At 36.1% G+C, this 15999-nt stretch overlaps 3 protein-coding genes across 4 annotated transcripts; 1 reads left to right on the forward strand and 2 right to left on the reverse strand.

Moving 5' to 3' along the window:
* On the reverse strand, positions 159-8613 carry LOC105163043 (probable glutamyl endopeptidase, chloroplastic). Of its 2 annotated transcripts, none has more exons than XM_020694800.1 (15): positions 8178-8613; positions 6897-7110; positions 6639-6749; positions 6071-6116; positions 5662-5771; positions 5080-5583; positions 4345-4473; positions 3497-3796; positions 2962-3420; positions 2765-2830; positions 2076-2136; positions 1847-1996; positions 1513-1650; positions 912-1210; positions 159-463 (listed from the first exon to the last, which is right to left on the reverse strand). In XM_020694800.1, exons 1-15 carry the CDS (start codon positions 8443-8445, stop codon positions 454-456), a joined length of 2865 nt encoding a protein of 954 aa, XP_020550459.1. In that variant the 5' UTR covers positions 8446-8613; the 3' UTR covers positions 159-453. The 2 variants fall into 2 exon arrangements, with proteins under 2 accessions (XP_020550459.1, XP_011079552.1); XM_011081250.2 differs by having other exon boundaries at positions 900-1210; positions 8178-8612.
* LOC105163045 (calvin cycle protein CP12-1, chloroplastic-like) lies at positions 9596-10313 on the forward strand. The gene has a single exon (XM_011081253.2). It carries the CDS (start codon positions 9716-9718, stop codon positions 10103-10105), a length of 390 nt encoding a protein of 129 aa, XP_011079555.1. The 5' UTR covers positions 9596-9715; the 3' UTR covers positions 10106-10313.
* LOC105163044 (bZIP transcription factor 53) lies at positions 10554-12105 on the reverse strand. Its single transcript, XM_011081252.2, has 2 exons — positions 11949-12105; positions 10554-11772 (listed from the first exon to the last, which is right to left on the reverse strand). Exon 2 carries the CDS (start codon positions 11418-11420, stop codon positions 11004-11006), a length of 417 nt encoding a protein of 138 aa, XP_011079554.1. The 5' UTR covers positions 11421-11772; positions 11949-12105; the 3' UTR covers positions 10554-11003.

A 15999-nucleotide genomic window follows, 5' to 3' on the forward strand; every position in this document is an offset into this window, starting at 1 on the left:
CCAACTGCAATAGTATCTTGTTAGCGAGTACATTTATGAGGAAAGCTATTCAAACAGGAAATCCCCCAACTTCGATTTATTATCTTTTGGTTCTTCCAGTTCCCTTTTCCAAAAACGAAAAGACAAAAGTGACGCAACGCAAATGGAGGATTGACAACTACAAAAGCATAAATCAATGACGATAAATATTATTAACTTCAATCCACTTATTTGCTTCCCGGCAATAAATATTTGCTGATGAACCCAAAGCAAAATCCTGAAGAGGGTAATGGACTGCCCCTTTTTGGCAAAGATCATTTTAGAAGAGAAGAACCTCAATTATTTGGTACATACAAGTATTTGGTTAGTGGAGCTATATCATAGAACTTAAGCTGCATTTCACCTGTAGGGTTAACTACAGTTGATCCACTTTAAGCTTCAAGAGCTTTAGAGTATCAGTTTTTCTGGATCATATCAATTGTATCTGCATAAGAGTTTGGATATCAAAAACTTCAGATAAGAAACCAGCGGTTAGATAGCAGCAAAGTTAACAATAATATATGGGCCACTGATCACGAGCAATGAGGGTGGAGAGAAAGATGAAAATAGCATAGATCATTTGAGTAAAGTACATGCTGACGCTTGGTGTTATTTCCATATTTTAGACCAAAACAATTAAGATAGATCATCATCACGGCATAATCAGTTCCTATCATGATTGCTATGTGATAGTGAATGTGGGGGAACAGCTGATCTTTTGATACTAAGATTTTGCACGGCTTTTTTTGACACAGTTACTTGTTTTTCAGTTAGTAAATATTAACGGAGCAGTAAATCATTGGAAAATAATCATTCCTAAAGCACAAGCTTCCAAGAAACAATTCTGTTAATTTTGAAAACTGAAGGAGATGAAGTGTTACCACAATGAAGACCTGTGCATGGTGTGAATTTTATCAATTTCATGATCTGGCCGCTCTGCAACTCCTCCAGCTGCACCAACTTTACTTTCTCCATCTGATATGCTGCAGCTTGCATCTTCTTCATGCTCATTAGGGTCTTCACCAGCATCTGATGAATTAGCCGTCACACAGTAGTTTTGCAGCCACCTATCAGTTTCCCAGAGGACATGCATCACACTCTCTCGTGCTGCATAGCCATGGCTCTCAAATGGAAGAATAACCAAGCGACAAAGTGCACCATGACCTTTCAATGCATTGTAGAAACGATCTGACTGCATCATGTTCAATTTAAATACATAACTCAACTCAGAATTTGTGGGCAAGGAGAAACTTAATAAGAGAGGTCAGCAAAGTAGTAACAGCTATAGGATAGTTGCAAGTTCTTAACAGCACAAATTACAAGTAGCAAAATGCACGGGAAAACTCTGAATATGTGAACAAAGAAAATAATGCAAAACATAAAAAGGCTGCAAAGCATTACTGGCATAATTCTCACCCTTGTCTAGAAAAGTTCTGTGCAAGTGCGGGTGTTAAAAACAGAACAAGACCGAGAAGTTTTATTTCCATATCCCACCTGCATTGTCAAGGTTCCTGGATTGTTGTCTTCTTCTCCATGGATAAGCAAGATAGGCTTCTTAATCTTATTAGCCGATATAAATGGGCTCATTTCAACATAGGTATCAACGGCCTCCCAAAGTGTCCTATCCTCGTTCTACAATAGGAAAGATTCAACAGTCACCAGATCATGCAGGACAAAAGAACACAATAAAGATCAAATAGCAACACAGGAACCCCTAGCATAAAGCCAAAAAAGAAAAAAAAATAGAGAGAGAGAGAGGAGGCATAACCACAATTCATTAACTAAACTGCAGAAACTGTATAATTACCAACCAAAACTAAAGCACTACCTGGAAGCCAAATGGTGTAAGCGTTCTGTTATATGCTCCAGAGCGGGCAATCCCGCAGCAGAAAAGATGAGGTGCATGAGCAAGGAGATTTGCAGTCATGAAAGCCCCATAGGAATGACCACCAACAGCAATTTTGTCTGGATGAGCCACCTAGAGAGCAAAATACTCATAGAATGTGTTACTTGTCTTTAAAAATTGCTACCATAATATGAGAAGTGGAGAAACATACACCCCGGCGAATAACTTCCTCAACTGCAGCCTCTGCACTTGCAACAAGTTGCTCTACATACCTGATGAACAATAAAATTGATTATGAATGCCATACATGCCACAGACGGCTCTAACAAAATGGGTTAACGGCTACAAGCAACTAATACATAGCAGCTGTTGCTGCAACCAGCAATAGTGATGCAGAAAAAGACCTGAATGCCCAAAACCAATACGTAACTTATATCACAGGAACTATAAAACAAATATTTATTCTTCCAATTTTGCATCTTCCAAAACAAAGCCAAAAACTCAGGAAATGGAAACTAGAATTCAAGATTGAAGAAAATTATGACTGGGAGCGATGGCTGCTTAAGGGAATACAAGAATTTTGCACGGTGTGTAAAGCTAGAAGGCAGTAAGCCATATAGACTTCGGCTGTAAGATAGAGCAAAAGCCACACAATATCCAATTGATTAGAATTAATAGAATTGATTCGACCATGTTATCAGTATTCTAGGAATTACAACCTTGCTATTTCTGTACCCCTTGAGGTAGGTCGGACATTTCCTATGAGATTTTCCTAAAACGTTTGATTGACCAGTAAGATCTTTGTACACTATCCATGAAGGAATAGAAGTATTTGCAGGACTCTTGAAAGAAAGAAAATTTTCTATTGCCTTCAACAGAAACAGAATAAAAACATGATACCTATCATTTGCCTCTTCATTCCCCTCTCCAATGATAGGGATTGTTGGTCCTGATAAGATAGCAAACCTGCAGAATAAGCAGTGATCACAAATATGCCAACTGTAAGATTAAAAGTGTGATGGACAGGTCAACACGGAGCAACTTGGCTAGAAACAAAGAGGTAGGACTTTAAGCAAGTGAAAAGGAAAGAAACATGCCTTCTTGCTAGCCAAAGCATGGGAGATGTTGGACCTATGCCGGCAAACTCATTTGGAGAACCACGTACTTGTCCAGCTGCATCTTTACTTTTGAACTCTCCAGGATAAGACCACATTAAACATGGAAGGGGTCCATCTCTTGCAGGATCATAATCAGGTGGAAGATATAGGGTCGCAGTAAGTTGAACCCCATCGCTCCTCTGATACCTAATCATCTCTTTCTTTAATGAAGACAACTGAGGATACGGGTGGGGAAAATTTGTAACCTGTGTTGCTTTCTTTTCTGGCCAACTAAGTATGAAATATTGTGTGTTTTCAGTTTTAGATTCTTTAGAAGTTAATACTCTCAACTGATTAACATATATGTCCCCTTCATCCTGATCACACATCAGAGCAACAACAGTCTCATAATACTTCTCCTTGTCGCTCTCCCATATTCGTTCTTTATTACCTGTATTTCTGAAATTCCTCGTGTCAGATTGAGATCATTATGATGTTAATGATGGATAAATAGCAAAAGAAACGTTAAACTAACATGTTAAATAAATCCAAAAAGGGAATATTCCCTTGTGGAGTAGCACCGCTTCCATTTAATAAGAGATATGTGCCTTCATCACTTTCCTTCTTGATTTTTGCAATCACGTAAGTGCCTATAGAAGTTTTCCGCAGCATCGGAGAACCAGGGTCTGAGTAAACATCTTCAGAAGACCTATCAAACAGTATCCGAGGACTCGCACTCTCACATCCAGGTGATATAATCCAGGTCCGTAATCTCCGTGTTCTATACCAAGATTCATAAACTAATGCAAGAGAATCATCACACCATGAGATCCCCCTAAAAGCACAAATAGTTGTGGATCAGCAAGAATGATGGTGTCAGCATATGATATAACAAACAAAAGAATGATATAATTTCTAAAAAATGTGACTATGTCAGAGTCACTCACATAATTTATTAGGCTACTCCTAGAAAAGTGGTCCACAAAAATTAGTAACTAGCATCATTGAACCGTGACATTCACAGTTCATCCAAAATTTAAAAGAAAAAATAGAACGAATGAAGTTTAAGATACGGTTTGCATTAAATGGTGGTATGGGTGGTCTGGCAATGCATCAGCAAGGAAGCAGTCGGAGTACAATTCCAGCAAATTAAATAGTGTTATTTTATTGAAACTATGCAAAAGAGTCCAATGCCAAATATATATGTCATTATACTTAGCGTGCATAAGAAGCTTGTCAGATCCGATGTCCACATGCCTCACTTATATGATGCACATTACGAAAACAAATATAAAACAGATATTACAGTTATGCATGGATCCGAAATGATCTACCAGTTAGTGAGCCAAAGTGTAATGGATAAACATTAGACTGTAATCATACCCATAGCGAAAATCGAGTTTATGCAAAACAACTGGCTCCTCATTTTCCCTTGGCTCAGCAGGTTCTGTGTAAATTATATCACGTGGAGAGACTTCAATTTTGGCATCACCACCATCCTGTGTCTCAACCCTTATTCATAAGGTAAAAAAATGAGTCAGATGCACCAACCATTCAAAATCACTGTGCATTACTAGTCATCATGTGGAATATCATCAACAGGTTGGTTAAGGCCTATATAAACAACAGACCTAGAAAGATTGACAAAAAATATTTTATCTCAAAGGAGAATCTCAGATGCAAGTACCAAAATTTATAGGAAAATGTCGAGTTCCAGTTTCAATCAGTGTCTACTTCCGTTGCTAACTCTATTAAACTACATGAACTGGAAATTTCATAAATCATCAATTCATAGAGGAATCGCCATCAAACAAGCAGAAACTATTGTGCCAACGAGCACTGTATCTTCTCCTATTGCATTAACTCAGATGAATGCTGAAATGTGAAATACCTGCATATAACTTTTTGAAGTCCTAGCACATCATAGTTCTGCTCAACCATGAGTAACAAATTACAAAAAACATTCAATTTGAAAGAGCAATGTCTTTCAATAGCAAGGAAGAAAATAGACTATTGTCGGTCATTGGAAGTTTCACAAGTTCAATGCGAAGTTCATTAAGTTTACAGACTTATTCCAAATAAAGAGATACCACATGCAGGAATCTCTAGATTGCATACCAGACAAGTGTTGACGGCTTATCTGCTCTCCAATGGATTGAGCGTTTTCCTCTTCTAACACTATTATGTGTAATGGGAATATCCTCAGCAAGCGGTAAATCACAAAGTTCCCTTAGAAATTTCCCATCAGCTGTCCAGAGATCAACCTTTCGGGGGAATCGCCCACACGGTACAGTAAAAGAATATGGCCTGTGCATCGAACTAATCATAATATACTTTTCATCTGGAGATGGATCTAATGACGTATATATAGCTGGAGATCCAATTGGCTTAACTGATCCATCCAGAGTAACCAGAACAAGTTGTGAAGTCCCATAGTAATCAAACAAATCTTCATCGTACTCATCTTTCAGAAGATCTTGATATGTTCTTGTTTGAATGATATCCTTTTGTTCATTAGATTGGATCTTAGGACCAGAAGGAACCAGAGGTTTCTTTGGAGGACCTCCACGAGATAGAGGAATAGTACAAACCAACAGGGTTGAGTTATTTACCCACACAAAGCTGGGAAGAAAAAGTAAGAGAGAAAATTAGAAAGTGAAAAGACCTGTAAAAAATCTAAGTAAATGTATGGGAGTATACTTGTCAAAAACTGCATTTAGAAAAATATCTGGTGCCTCAAAAAGGGGTCTAGCCTGCCCCGCTTCAATATCAGCTACCCATACTTTTAGCATGCTACTCCTGCCGTCCTCCTGTCCAAGGGTTAGTTGTAAAAGTCATAGATCAGCGGTCAGAGGACATGCCATTTATTTGGAAAAAATGAAACAAGATAAGAATTAGCAAGAAAAATCAGTGAATTTGCTTCTTATTTGGAACATTCAAAGATTATGTTGAACCAAGATTCTAGATAATTCATGCCATTTAAGCAAAACAAGTAAGTAGGTGTATCTACAAAATCATTGCTCATAAAGTAAGAAGTTATTGAGCAAGATGGACAAGGCACATTGATACATTTATAGACTACAACGAATTACTAAATGGAATAAGTTACCTCGTCTGTTCGTACACTGAAGGCCAGATGGCTACCATCATTTGACCTTGTTGGAGCAAAAGAAAAATGAGTTAAAGGATGAACAAAAACTTTACATTATTCGATTGTTAGAATTCCATTAGTTACCAATGACATGAGGACAATGAAGACAAGAAAGACTTCGTACATCAGACAAAAAGAGAAATTAACATTTATGTGTATAGTACCAGTTCGTCTATACTATATAAAAAGAAAAAGACTTTTCCTCTCACAAACGACGGTTATGACACTGCAACACCAATTTTATCATTATACCAATTATACCCCTAAGTTGATTTTCTTTTTCTCTTTGTTGCTTTCTTTCTCTCTCTTTTTTTTCTTTTTAGAAATATAATGTATTGGTTTATATATATTCATAATATAGTTTAAAACATAGAATATTATTGATTATATGTACACATGGAGGCGTACTACGGCAGCTAGTTTGAAATAAAACAAGCGCATGTCTTGCTCAAACATCAAAAATCATTTGAGAGACCAAAAATGAATTTGACAAAGATACAAACCAACCATAACATTTCAAGCTTACCATGTGACAAAATTGATTTTAGCACCACTTGGAAGCCCAGATAATTCTTTTTCAGGGCCCAAGGTACCATCATCCATTATCTGGTAGATTCCAATGCCAGTATAGTATGACCTGAAAATGAATGTCAGTGTCCTTGATATAGAGCAGTAAAAAGAGTTAACCAGAAAATAGCAATACGTAAGCCCTTCACACTGTTGGTTGGTGAAAAAGAACACTGATTTGGTCACAAGATGGTCCAAGCAGTGTTCTCTAACTCACATTCGACTTCGCGAATTACATTTTCCATCAATGCGGACGCCAGCAAGTTTTTCCTCGGGTCTAGCCAATTCAGCCAAAGGAGGTAACGACCTCCTCTTAAGGAATAGTATTTTATCCCTATTGGGAGAGAATGATAGTGTTGGAAGCGGTGGTGCATCAACAATATCTCTAATCTCCCGTGGAGGAAGGCAATATCCATTTCCCGAGGATGAATCTGCAAGCATGCGAAGTTTAAGAAATCGAGATGATGGAGGTTAAGACAGAAGAAATGCTGATATCGGTGGTGTATTTGATACGCGCATTTACAATTGATATGCAATAGAAGCAATACCAAATGGCAACATAGAGTATGAATTGGCACGCATTTTGTAAAAGAGATAGTTATAGAAGGTTGGTGATGATATGAGATTACGACTGTAAGTGACGCATCATGTTCCTTGCAAAAACCCTACTTATGACCAATCAAATAGAGAGTGCAGATTTTCCAACAGCTAAGGCCACTGTATTCCACAAAGCATAATGCAGCTAAAACACAAATACATGCTGACGACAAGAATATGCCTTCTACAAATCCAGGGCATGGTATTAATGAATCTCATCAGTTCCGACAATCCAGAAACAACAGAATGACGGCTCCATGACTTGCGGAAATTCTGGAAATGCAAAACCATGCACCAGGCAGTACAAATAAGAATCTATCCATAGGATTTTACCAATAGAAGAACATCATTCTGTATCGATTGACATACAGATTCCACCAAGGATCAAGGCAAAGCAACCAAAAACTTTCTCATGCCCTCCTGAGGTAAATTGCCAAAACTTTGAAAATACACTCAGCCGAACTATTTCAAAGAAAGACAGAACTACCTCTAGCAATACTCTTATTCATATGGATTCAATAACAGTCATCAACTACATTAAAGGTGTCTCCGCAAAGATGAAGCAGAATGCATTGACACTACCAAGTAAGATAAAATCATCAACACAAAAAAGCTCACAGTCAGAACAAATAAAGTAAGAAAGGAAGACATCAAATAAACCTTTTTAACTACATAAAACAAGATCAAGAGCTGCTGATCAGAAGTAAGCAGTAAAAGCTTAAACAAACAACAAATTCCCAGAGAAAACACGATATTCTCCTTATATACACTCTGTGTCAGCACATTCAATCGAAATTCAGCTGAAACGACATACAAGTCCAACTGCTGACGAGCAAATAGTATTCTCAAAATGCAGTTAGATACGCTGAAAAGACAGGCATGTCTGCCACCCACTAGGTACCTTCACAGTCAGTGGTGGAGGATGAAGAACGAGCGGCGCCGTTAGAGGCGCCGTCGTTCTCAAAGGCGTTGACGGGAACGACGTTCCGGAATCTCATAGCTTTGGCTCTAAGGGCAGCTGATGAAGTTGATGAAGAACGGCTGATGAATTGAAGCGGAGGAGGGGCAGAGGGATTTAGAGAGAGAAAGTGAGGAGTGGAGGAGAGGAGGAGAGGCGGTTTGGGGAAATGAAAGAGAGAGAAGCGGTGGTAGACTTTGTGAAGGCGCATGTTAGTGTTAGTGTGGAGGTACAAGTATGAAGTAATAATGGCGTTAAAAAAAGCACAGGTGTAATTGTGTAATCCTTTTGGAATCTCTTTTGCGGCGAGGTTTGATTGGGTACGCGCGGCCGCAGCGGGCAGAGGCCTGCAATGACACTGAACAAGAGTTGGTACTGGTTTTTGGACATGACTCGAACTGCAAAAACTTTTTTAAGATATTTCCGTTTCTTCTTGGCTTATTTTTTCTATCTTATCTATTCCTTCATAAAAACTGCTAATTTTTTAACCAATATTATCACTTGTTGGTGTGTTGATAATATTTTTAAACTAATTTTTTTTTAATTTACGAGATATTGATTTATATGTTTTATTTTTATTTATAACATATTTTATAATATAAAAAATATTTATTATATACCCGTAGAGACCACGTAGATTGATGTATAGAAAGATGAAACCAGAAAACACAGGCTACTCAGTTTGTATTATTCCACATAGAAACATAAAATAAGTTTGATTTTCGTCAGGTACGAATTGAGAAAGATAATAAAGAGCTAGGAAATGCATAACATTCTCAGTGTGTCAAACTCCTAAGTACTATAAAGGAACTGATTGACTGGGTTGGGCTTAGTGACATTAATGCAAACTTCTAAGCCCAAGCCCAAAGTAAAGATAAATAGAAAAGAAGAATGACAAGTTTCCAGTATGCATGAGATATTTGTTACAGTATACTCTATCGTATTCTCAATTGTATGATGGTAACAGTTTTGGGTGATGAAAGAAGAATCCTAATGCAAGTGTTGTCAATTGTAACACGTGTGTGGAAATGGAATTGCTATTAAACTTTCCACCCTTTCTTTTTTCTTTTTCACAATTTAATCATCTCAAAATTAAGGTGACCAGGTTTTTGACTTGCCTGTTCAAATTGATATCCTCCTTTTCTTGTTCACATTTAGATTTTTTTTTTTTCTCTTTTTGAAAAATGAATGATTAACCAAAGAAAGACCTCAACCAGCACAGATGATGAAGAACCAAGGTTTGGTTAGAGAAACCAATCACACAGAAAAAAAAGATATTTCTGTACATAATATCTCGTCATGAGATATACGTGGAAATCTGTGATTGGTGCTGAAATGATAAGAAATATGTGCCCACAGTTCACCACATTCCCCAATTATATACCCTCGCAAGACCCACCGAAACAAGTATCATATACCTTCACAAGATTTTAGGCGCTTTACCACTGAAGAAAGGAGTAGCAGTTTGTCAGAATTCGATAATGGCAGCGGTGGCCGGAGTTAGTATCACAACCCCAAAAGTCTTCGCCAAGCTATCAGATTCCTCAAAACCTCATGCAGTCAAGTTTTCGTTGCTCAACAGCCCATGGAAGAGGTGCACCACCCAATTTAGCCACGGCCGGATGTACGTCCGCCCAGTGGCAGCTGCGCCTGATCAGATCTCGGATAAGGTGGAGCAGAGCATCAAGAATGCACAGGAAGCCTGCTCCGACGACCCCGTCAGCGGCGAGTGCGCGGCGGCGTGGGATGAGGTGGAGGAGCTGAGCGCGGCGGCCAGCCATGCGAGGGACAAGCAGAAGGAGTCGGATCCATTGGAGAATTTCTGCAAGGACAACCCGGAGACCGATGAGTGCCGCACTTATGATAATTGATTATTGCTATAGTCTGTTATTGTGGTTATGGGTTTGGGTATAAACCTGTTGTCTGGGACTCTGATCTTGAAGGTATTAGTGACAGCACTTTGGATCCGTTTGGGATGATTAATTAAAGCATATACAATACTCTGTAAGTGCTATTGGTGATTAATCTGTTTGATGATTTATACTACAAATTACATGAAATATTCCAAATTTAGATTTACAGCTATTTGTACAACCGAACAGAATCCATATCAGAAATTCCACAACTAAACTGAAGAAACAATTCATAGTACTGATTGATAATCTATATAGTGGTCTGAATTTACTAGGGTGTTTAACCTCGACCTATTTCATGCGTGGCATAGATGCAGAAGGTAAATGTTGGTTGAAATAAGGAGTAACACGTTATAGAGCTTAAAAGAAACAACATTGCGACATTTATGACATAGATAGCAGAAAATTGAGGATAGTCCCAAGAATATAGGACAATATCTATAGAAATATCATAATACGATAAGGGGAACACGTTAATTACACAATACCTTTGTTACAAAGATGCCATCAACCAGCATACACACGAGTACAAGTAACAAACCATGTAGCAGGTTCGATTTATTGTGCGCCATCACTGTAATAATTTAGAACTTAAAACAAATTTATTTGTGAGCCATCAATCAAGAAACAAATTATAATAGCTACAAGGGAGATCCATCCAACATGACAAAGCCCATCGCAAACATATTTTAACTCCAAAACTAAATTAACAGACTTCTTAATAATACAAGAACCCTCACTACCTGATCTCAGACTCATCATTAAAAGCAAATATCATAACTAAGACTAATATACTCAAAACCACCATTGGAGAATCAGAAGGGCCGTTCAAACCAATTATCCTTTCCACCATTTTTCAGTACTGGAACATATCAGCAGAAGCTGGGATGGGCTGTACCGGACAAGGCAGCTGCCATGGCTCAAGCGAAGTATCCGGGATATCCGGAATGTCAAATGCCAGGCCGCTGACCTCAGATGCAATTTGAAGTACAGAATTCAGCGATCTAAGGCGGTCAGTTAGCTCCGCCACCTGAGCCCTCAGCACATTATTCTCAGATGCAAAATTAATATACAGCTCAGAAGCACCATCAATCATCTGCCTGAGCTTCTTGTTCTCCTCCTGCATCTTGCTCTCTTGGGCAATCAGCTCATCCAAGTGTTGTTGCTTCCTCATCCGGGACCTACGAGCGGATTCCCGGTTGGACAACTTCCGCTTCCTCTTTCTTTCATCCAGGTCAGAACCTGGGCTTGTCGGCAGCTGTTTTGAAGCCATTCCCAGAAATGAATGAACAATTGATTGGGTATGTACAGTTGATTTTGTTCTAATGAAATGAGGGCTAATTGAGGAGTTCGATTGGTCAGCAGAATTAAATCTTAACGCTATCAAATCAAGGTTACAGAGGATCAGAAGGCTAGTTCATGAAAACACATAGAACCAGTACAGGAATACTACTGAGAAGGAGTGGAGAATTCTAATTCGACGCATCAGGACGCCGTACGTCATAAGAACCCACGCAGACAAAAGTACAGAAACATAGAAACGATGCTCAAGATTCAACGTCTTCAAATTCTAAATGTCTAGTCGCAGTTACGGTACAAAAAACCTAGATCTGTTCCCGATCAATCTGCGGACGAAAACAAAATCAACAACAAAAAAAAAAAAGTTAACACAGCGGATCAAAAACCAAAAGCAAAATCAAACCAGTAAATAACCAACAAAAGAAAAAAGAAATAATAAAGAAGAAAACGAATGAAACGGAAAACAATGAGAAACGAAAGCAAAGGAAAAGGAAATTCTAACCTTATAGAAGCCTCCGGAGTGTGTCGAAAGAGGTTTTTGGCGTGAAGAGAGGGGGTATTTATAGTGAGGGAAGAGGGGTTTGTAGCTTGTCGAAAATAATTATTTAATCAATGAGAATCAAATTAAACGATTAATTAAAAGTTTTGAAGTGGCGCCAGAGGGAGTGGTGGGTGGGGTGCGCTCTGAATATTAATAGGAATACAGCTAAGCAATTGAAGCCCATTGGTTGGGACTAGGAATCTTCCCTTGTAATATTCTATTCTAATTTAATTCCTTACTCCTACTTACTTATTAATTTCTTGTTTTACCATAATATTAAAGTTACAAAATTGCCCTCCATCTTGTCAGAATGTTGAATAATTTATTTAATTAAAATTTACTAAAAATCAGAAATATTTAGAAAAACTCTGTAGAATATAAATCAACAGGAAAAAGAGAGGTTTTCAGCTTGAAATATTTTGTTGGGAGCAGTGTGTGTGGAGGATGAACTGTCTTTAAATTAATTCTATTTATTTATTTATTTTAAATATAATATTTTGATCTATATATTTTATTTTTATTTATAATATATTTTAAAATTAAATAATTATTCATTATATGCATCTGAAATGGATAATGGCATAACAACTAATTTATACAAGGGCAAAGAGAAGTGTAATTAAAATAGTAGCCAGTACAGTAAGGCAGGGAGCATTATCTTTAAGAAAAGGTTATCTTTTGAACGCGCACTTTCCTATGTCGCTACTTTTCCTTTAATATAAAGTGCAACCCAATTGCATCAGATTGTTAAAACTTGAAACAACAGAAAAATCTTCAAATTACTATTACCTTTTTGTGGAATTCAGGAATGGTAGTTTACTTATGCTGACCGGTAAACCAAATCTACTTATTTGACCAAAGGATAAACTAATACTAGGAGGTCTGAACATGTGGTTCATTCCGCCAATCTACTGCTCTCCCTCTCACCACACCTTTTACTACTTTTTATACTATACAATTAAATAAAAAATATAGAGTCCCTCCCTAATAAAAAAATATTCCGCAATCAAATATCCACCTAAAACCATTCAATAATTATATAAATACTACTTTTAACTGTTGTACGATTTTTGAGAAAATAATATTTTTTTATTTTATTAGTTATGCCCGTTTCATTATTTGTCTCATTCACTACGGAATTAGTATTTTTAGCCTCGTAACTTACAAAAATTAGTACTTTTGGTATTTAATAGTATATCGCACGTACCTAATATGTGATTGTTAAGTACTTTTGGTTGAAAAGAAAAATTATTTATTTTCAGCTTGAGACCATTTTTTAAGAAAAATATAACTGCATTTAAGAGGAGGAAATAATTGTTGAAGGAAATTAGGACAATAAATATACTGATTTCTCTCTTATCTCACAAAAATTGAATCATTTCCTTAAACTCTTACATGTTATGAATCAATATCGGGCCTAATCTTATTAATCACAATACATAATATTATGAATCAAATCTATTTAATTGGTATAAGTAATCTTACATGTTAAAATTATTTTTTTTATCTAAATTACCCTATGACTCTGTCCTCATCTCCACCCTCTCCCCTCTTTCTCCCATTTTCTCTTTCTTTTCCTCGTGACTTTATAGGTGCTTATTCCTCCCCTTCACCCATATTTCTTTGATCAAAATCCAGCAAATTCTGTATTCTCTCGGTGTAATTCTTTTGTTGCCGGTGGATGACTGAAACAACGAGTAAATAGTATTATCAATAGACGCTTATTCCTTCCCTTTTCTCTCATGATCAAAATTCGATTAATAAAATATAGTAAAAATATTACTTCTTTTTCTTTTTATATTTAAAAAATATTTGAGTTTTTATCATTATTTACTTAATTGAATACATATCTCAACTTCAGCTTTTTATAAATATTGACAAAGAAAAGGAAATATTTCACAAATTAATTTTATTTTAAGCAATTGTATTTTAATAAATAATTTAATATTTTTTAAACCATTCACAAGCTATAATATAAAAATATAAATACCTTAAAAATTGATACCATTTATAGTATTCATTTAATCATACGTTATAATCATTTCAACCAAACACTAATTATATTATCAAATAAGATATCTCACATGCAATACCTCAAATCAAACATTATATAATGTAAGATAAAATTAATAATTATTTAATTTTCTATAACACTTAATTCTATCACACGAACCAAACGAGCCCTTTGTCTTCTAGTTTGTGGTCGTTATGTGGCCTAGTTCCGTCAATTGTTAACAATTCGGCCAGACGGCAGGTCCAACAATCAACAGTCGCGGTGCAGCTGAAAATTGGGAAGCTGGTTTTCTTGCCGTGGTAGCAACAATCAAAAGGTGGGCTGAATTGAAAGGGCGTGAAGGCTGATGTAGGCTTCTTTGTCGTATATCCTAACTATCATTCATACCCTTCCAAGTCAAATATGTAATTATTTGTGAGATAAATGTGTAAAACGTGTGGGGTAAAAAAATTAATGATAATAATTAATCTAATATATATTTTTCATGTATAGTAAAGAAATGTGTTTGAGATATATTTTATTTGTTTTAGATCTAAATATTTTGCATCAATCAAATAGACTCTTAATCTGCTCGAATGAGATGAAAAGAAAATAATACTGCAAGCATAATTTTTATTCTCTTATTGTACTTCTACGCTTGGTCATATGAGTTTGAGCGCAACATATATTCATTGGTATCTATAATTTATTATAAAATACTTTAAATTTGATATTAACTTATAATACAATGTGATTTGAGGTTGAAAATGATTTGATCCGTCAAAGTTGAACCTTGATGGCGATTCGAGTCGAAATCTACACGACCTCCTTGATTAGATGAACTAGTTCTCCAAGCGGTTCGAGGTCGCTATCTCTCTCATACTAATGAAAGAGCCATGAGAAAAGAGAAGCAGATTGTTAGGCTTGCTGGGGTGGGCCCCAACTAAAACCCTCCGATGCTTAAGTCAATATTTGGTATCAAGGTTATGTAAGCAGGTCGCTGACGAGTTAGCGAGCCTGACGATCTAAAGTAAAGAGTAATAGAAATGGTGTACCATAAATACACTGACATGAAGTATTTATAGTGTAACACTGGGGGTTTTGTTAGTTCGATAGATGTCTTCTACGTGTCCTGGGTTGCTAGCTAGACCCAACCCAAATCGTGACCCGACCCAATAAGGAAAGCGCTAATATCTCAGGTAAAACTATAATTTTAAGGCTTTTCAGAGACAAAATAATTTTTTTAAAACAAAATTAGGGTTTTACTCATTATATGATTGATGCTGAAATCTCAAGCATCTCATATATCGTCCTGTTGAGTATTAATTAATAGAAGTAATTATTTAATTGTGGAAGAAATAATCTTTTTTGTCCTCAGGCCCATCAAATATGTTTCACATTATTTTTAAGGCATTCAAAGCCTCTCAAGTCACCAAAGAGTCCACATATCATATTTAATAGGATTGGAAGATGGACTTAACTAAGGCTGAAGAATCGAGGTTAACTATACATTTTGATTTAAAATTTCAGACAATCGTTAGGGAAAAAGGAAAATAATCCACAAAATTCAAATGATACAATATCTTTAATTAATTGAAATTAAGATCTAAACATAAAAGAATAATTGCATCTTATTGTCTATTTATGTAAATTATTTTGATATTTATTTTTAATATACTTATTAGAAATATCAACATTATTTATGCAAATTATTTTTATTTTCTTAAATTATATATACATTTTATAAAAAGTCAACAATAGTACGTAAATTATTTTTATTTTTTTTATTTGATAGAAGTGATTTTTGTAATTATAAAAAAATTAAAATATTTAATACAAATAAATTATAAATCAAAGATATAAATGTAATTATACTAAAAAAGAGTTACAGAAAGAGTAAGAAAAAGAGCTACAGACTAATGAGCGTGTTGAAGCATAATTTGAAGTAAGCGCACGACGCAAGTAAAAATCGTTTTCAGGAAATAAAAAAGTCGCATTTGCTGCATCATGAAAAACGAA

This window comes from Sesamum indicum, linkage group LG6 (assembly GCF_000512975.1).
Source record: "Sesamum indicum cultivar Zhongzhi No. 13 linkage group LG6, S_indicum_v1.0, whole genome shotgun sequence".
Taxonomy (NCBI): Eukaryota; Viridiplantae; Streptophyta; class Magnoliopsida; order Lamiales; family Pedaliaceae; genus Sesamum; species Sesamum indicum.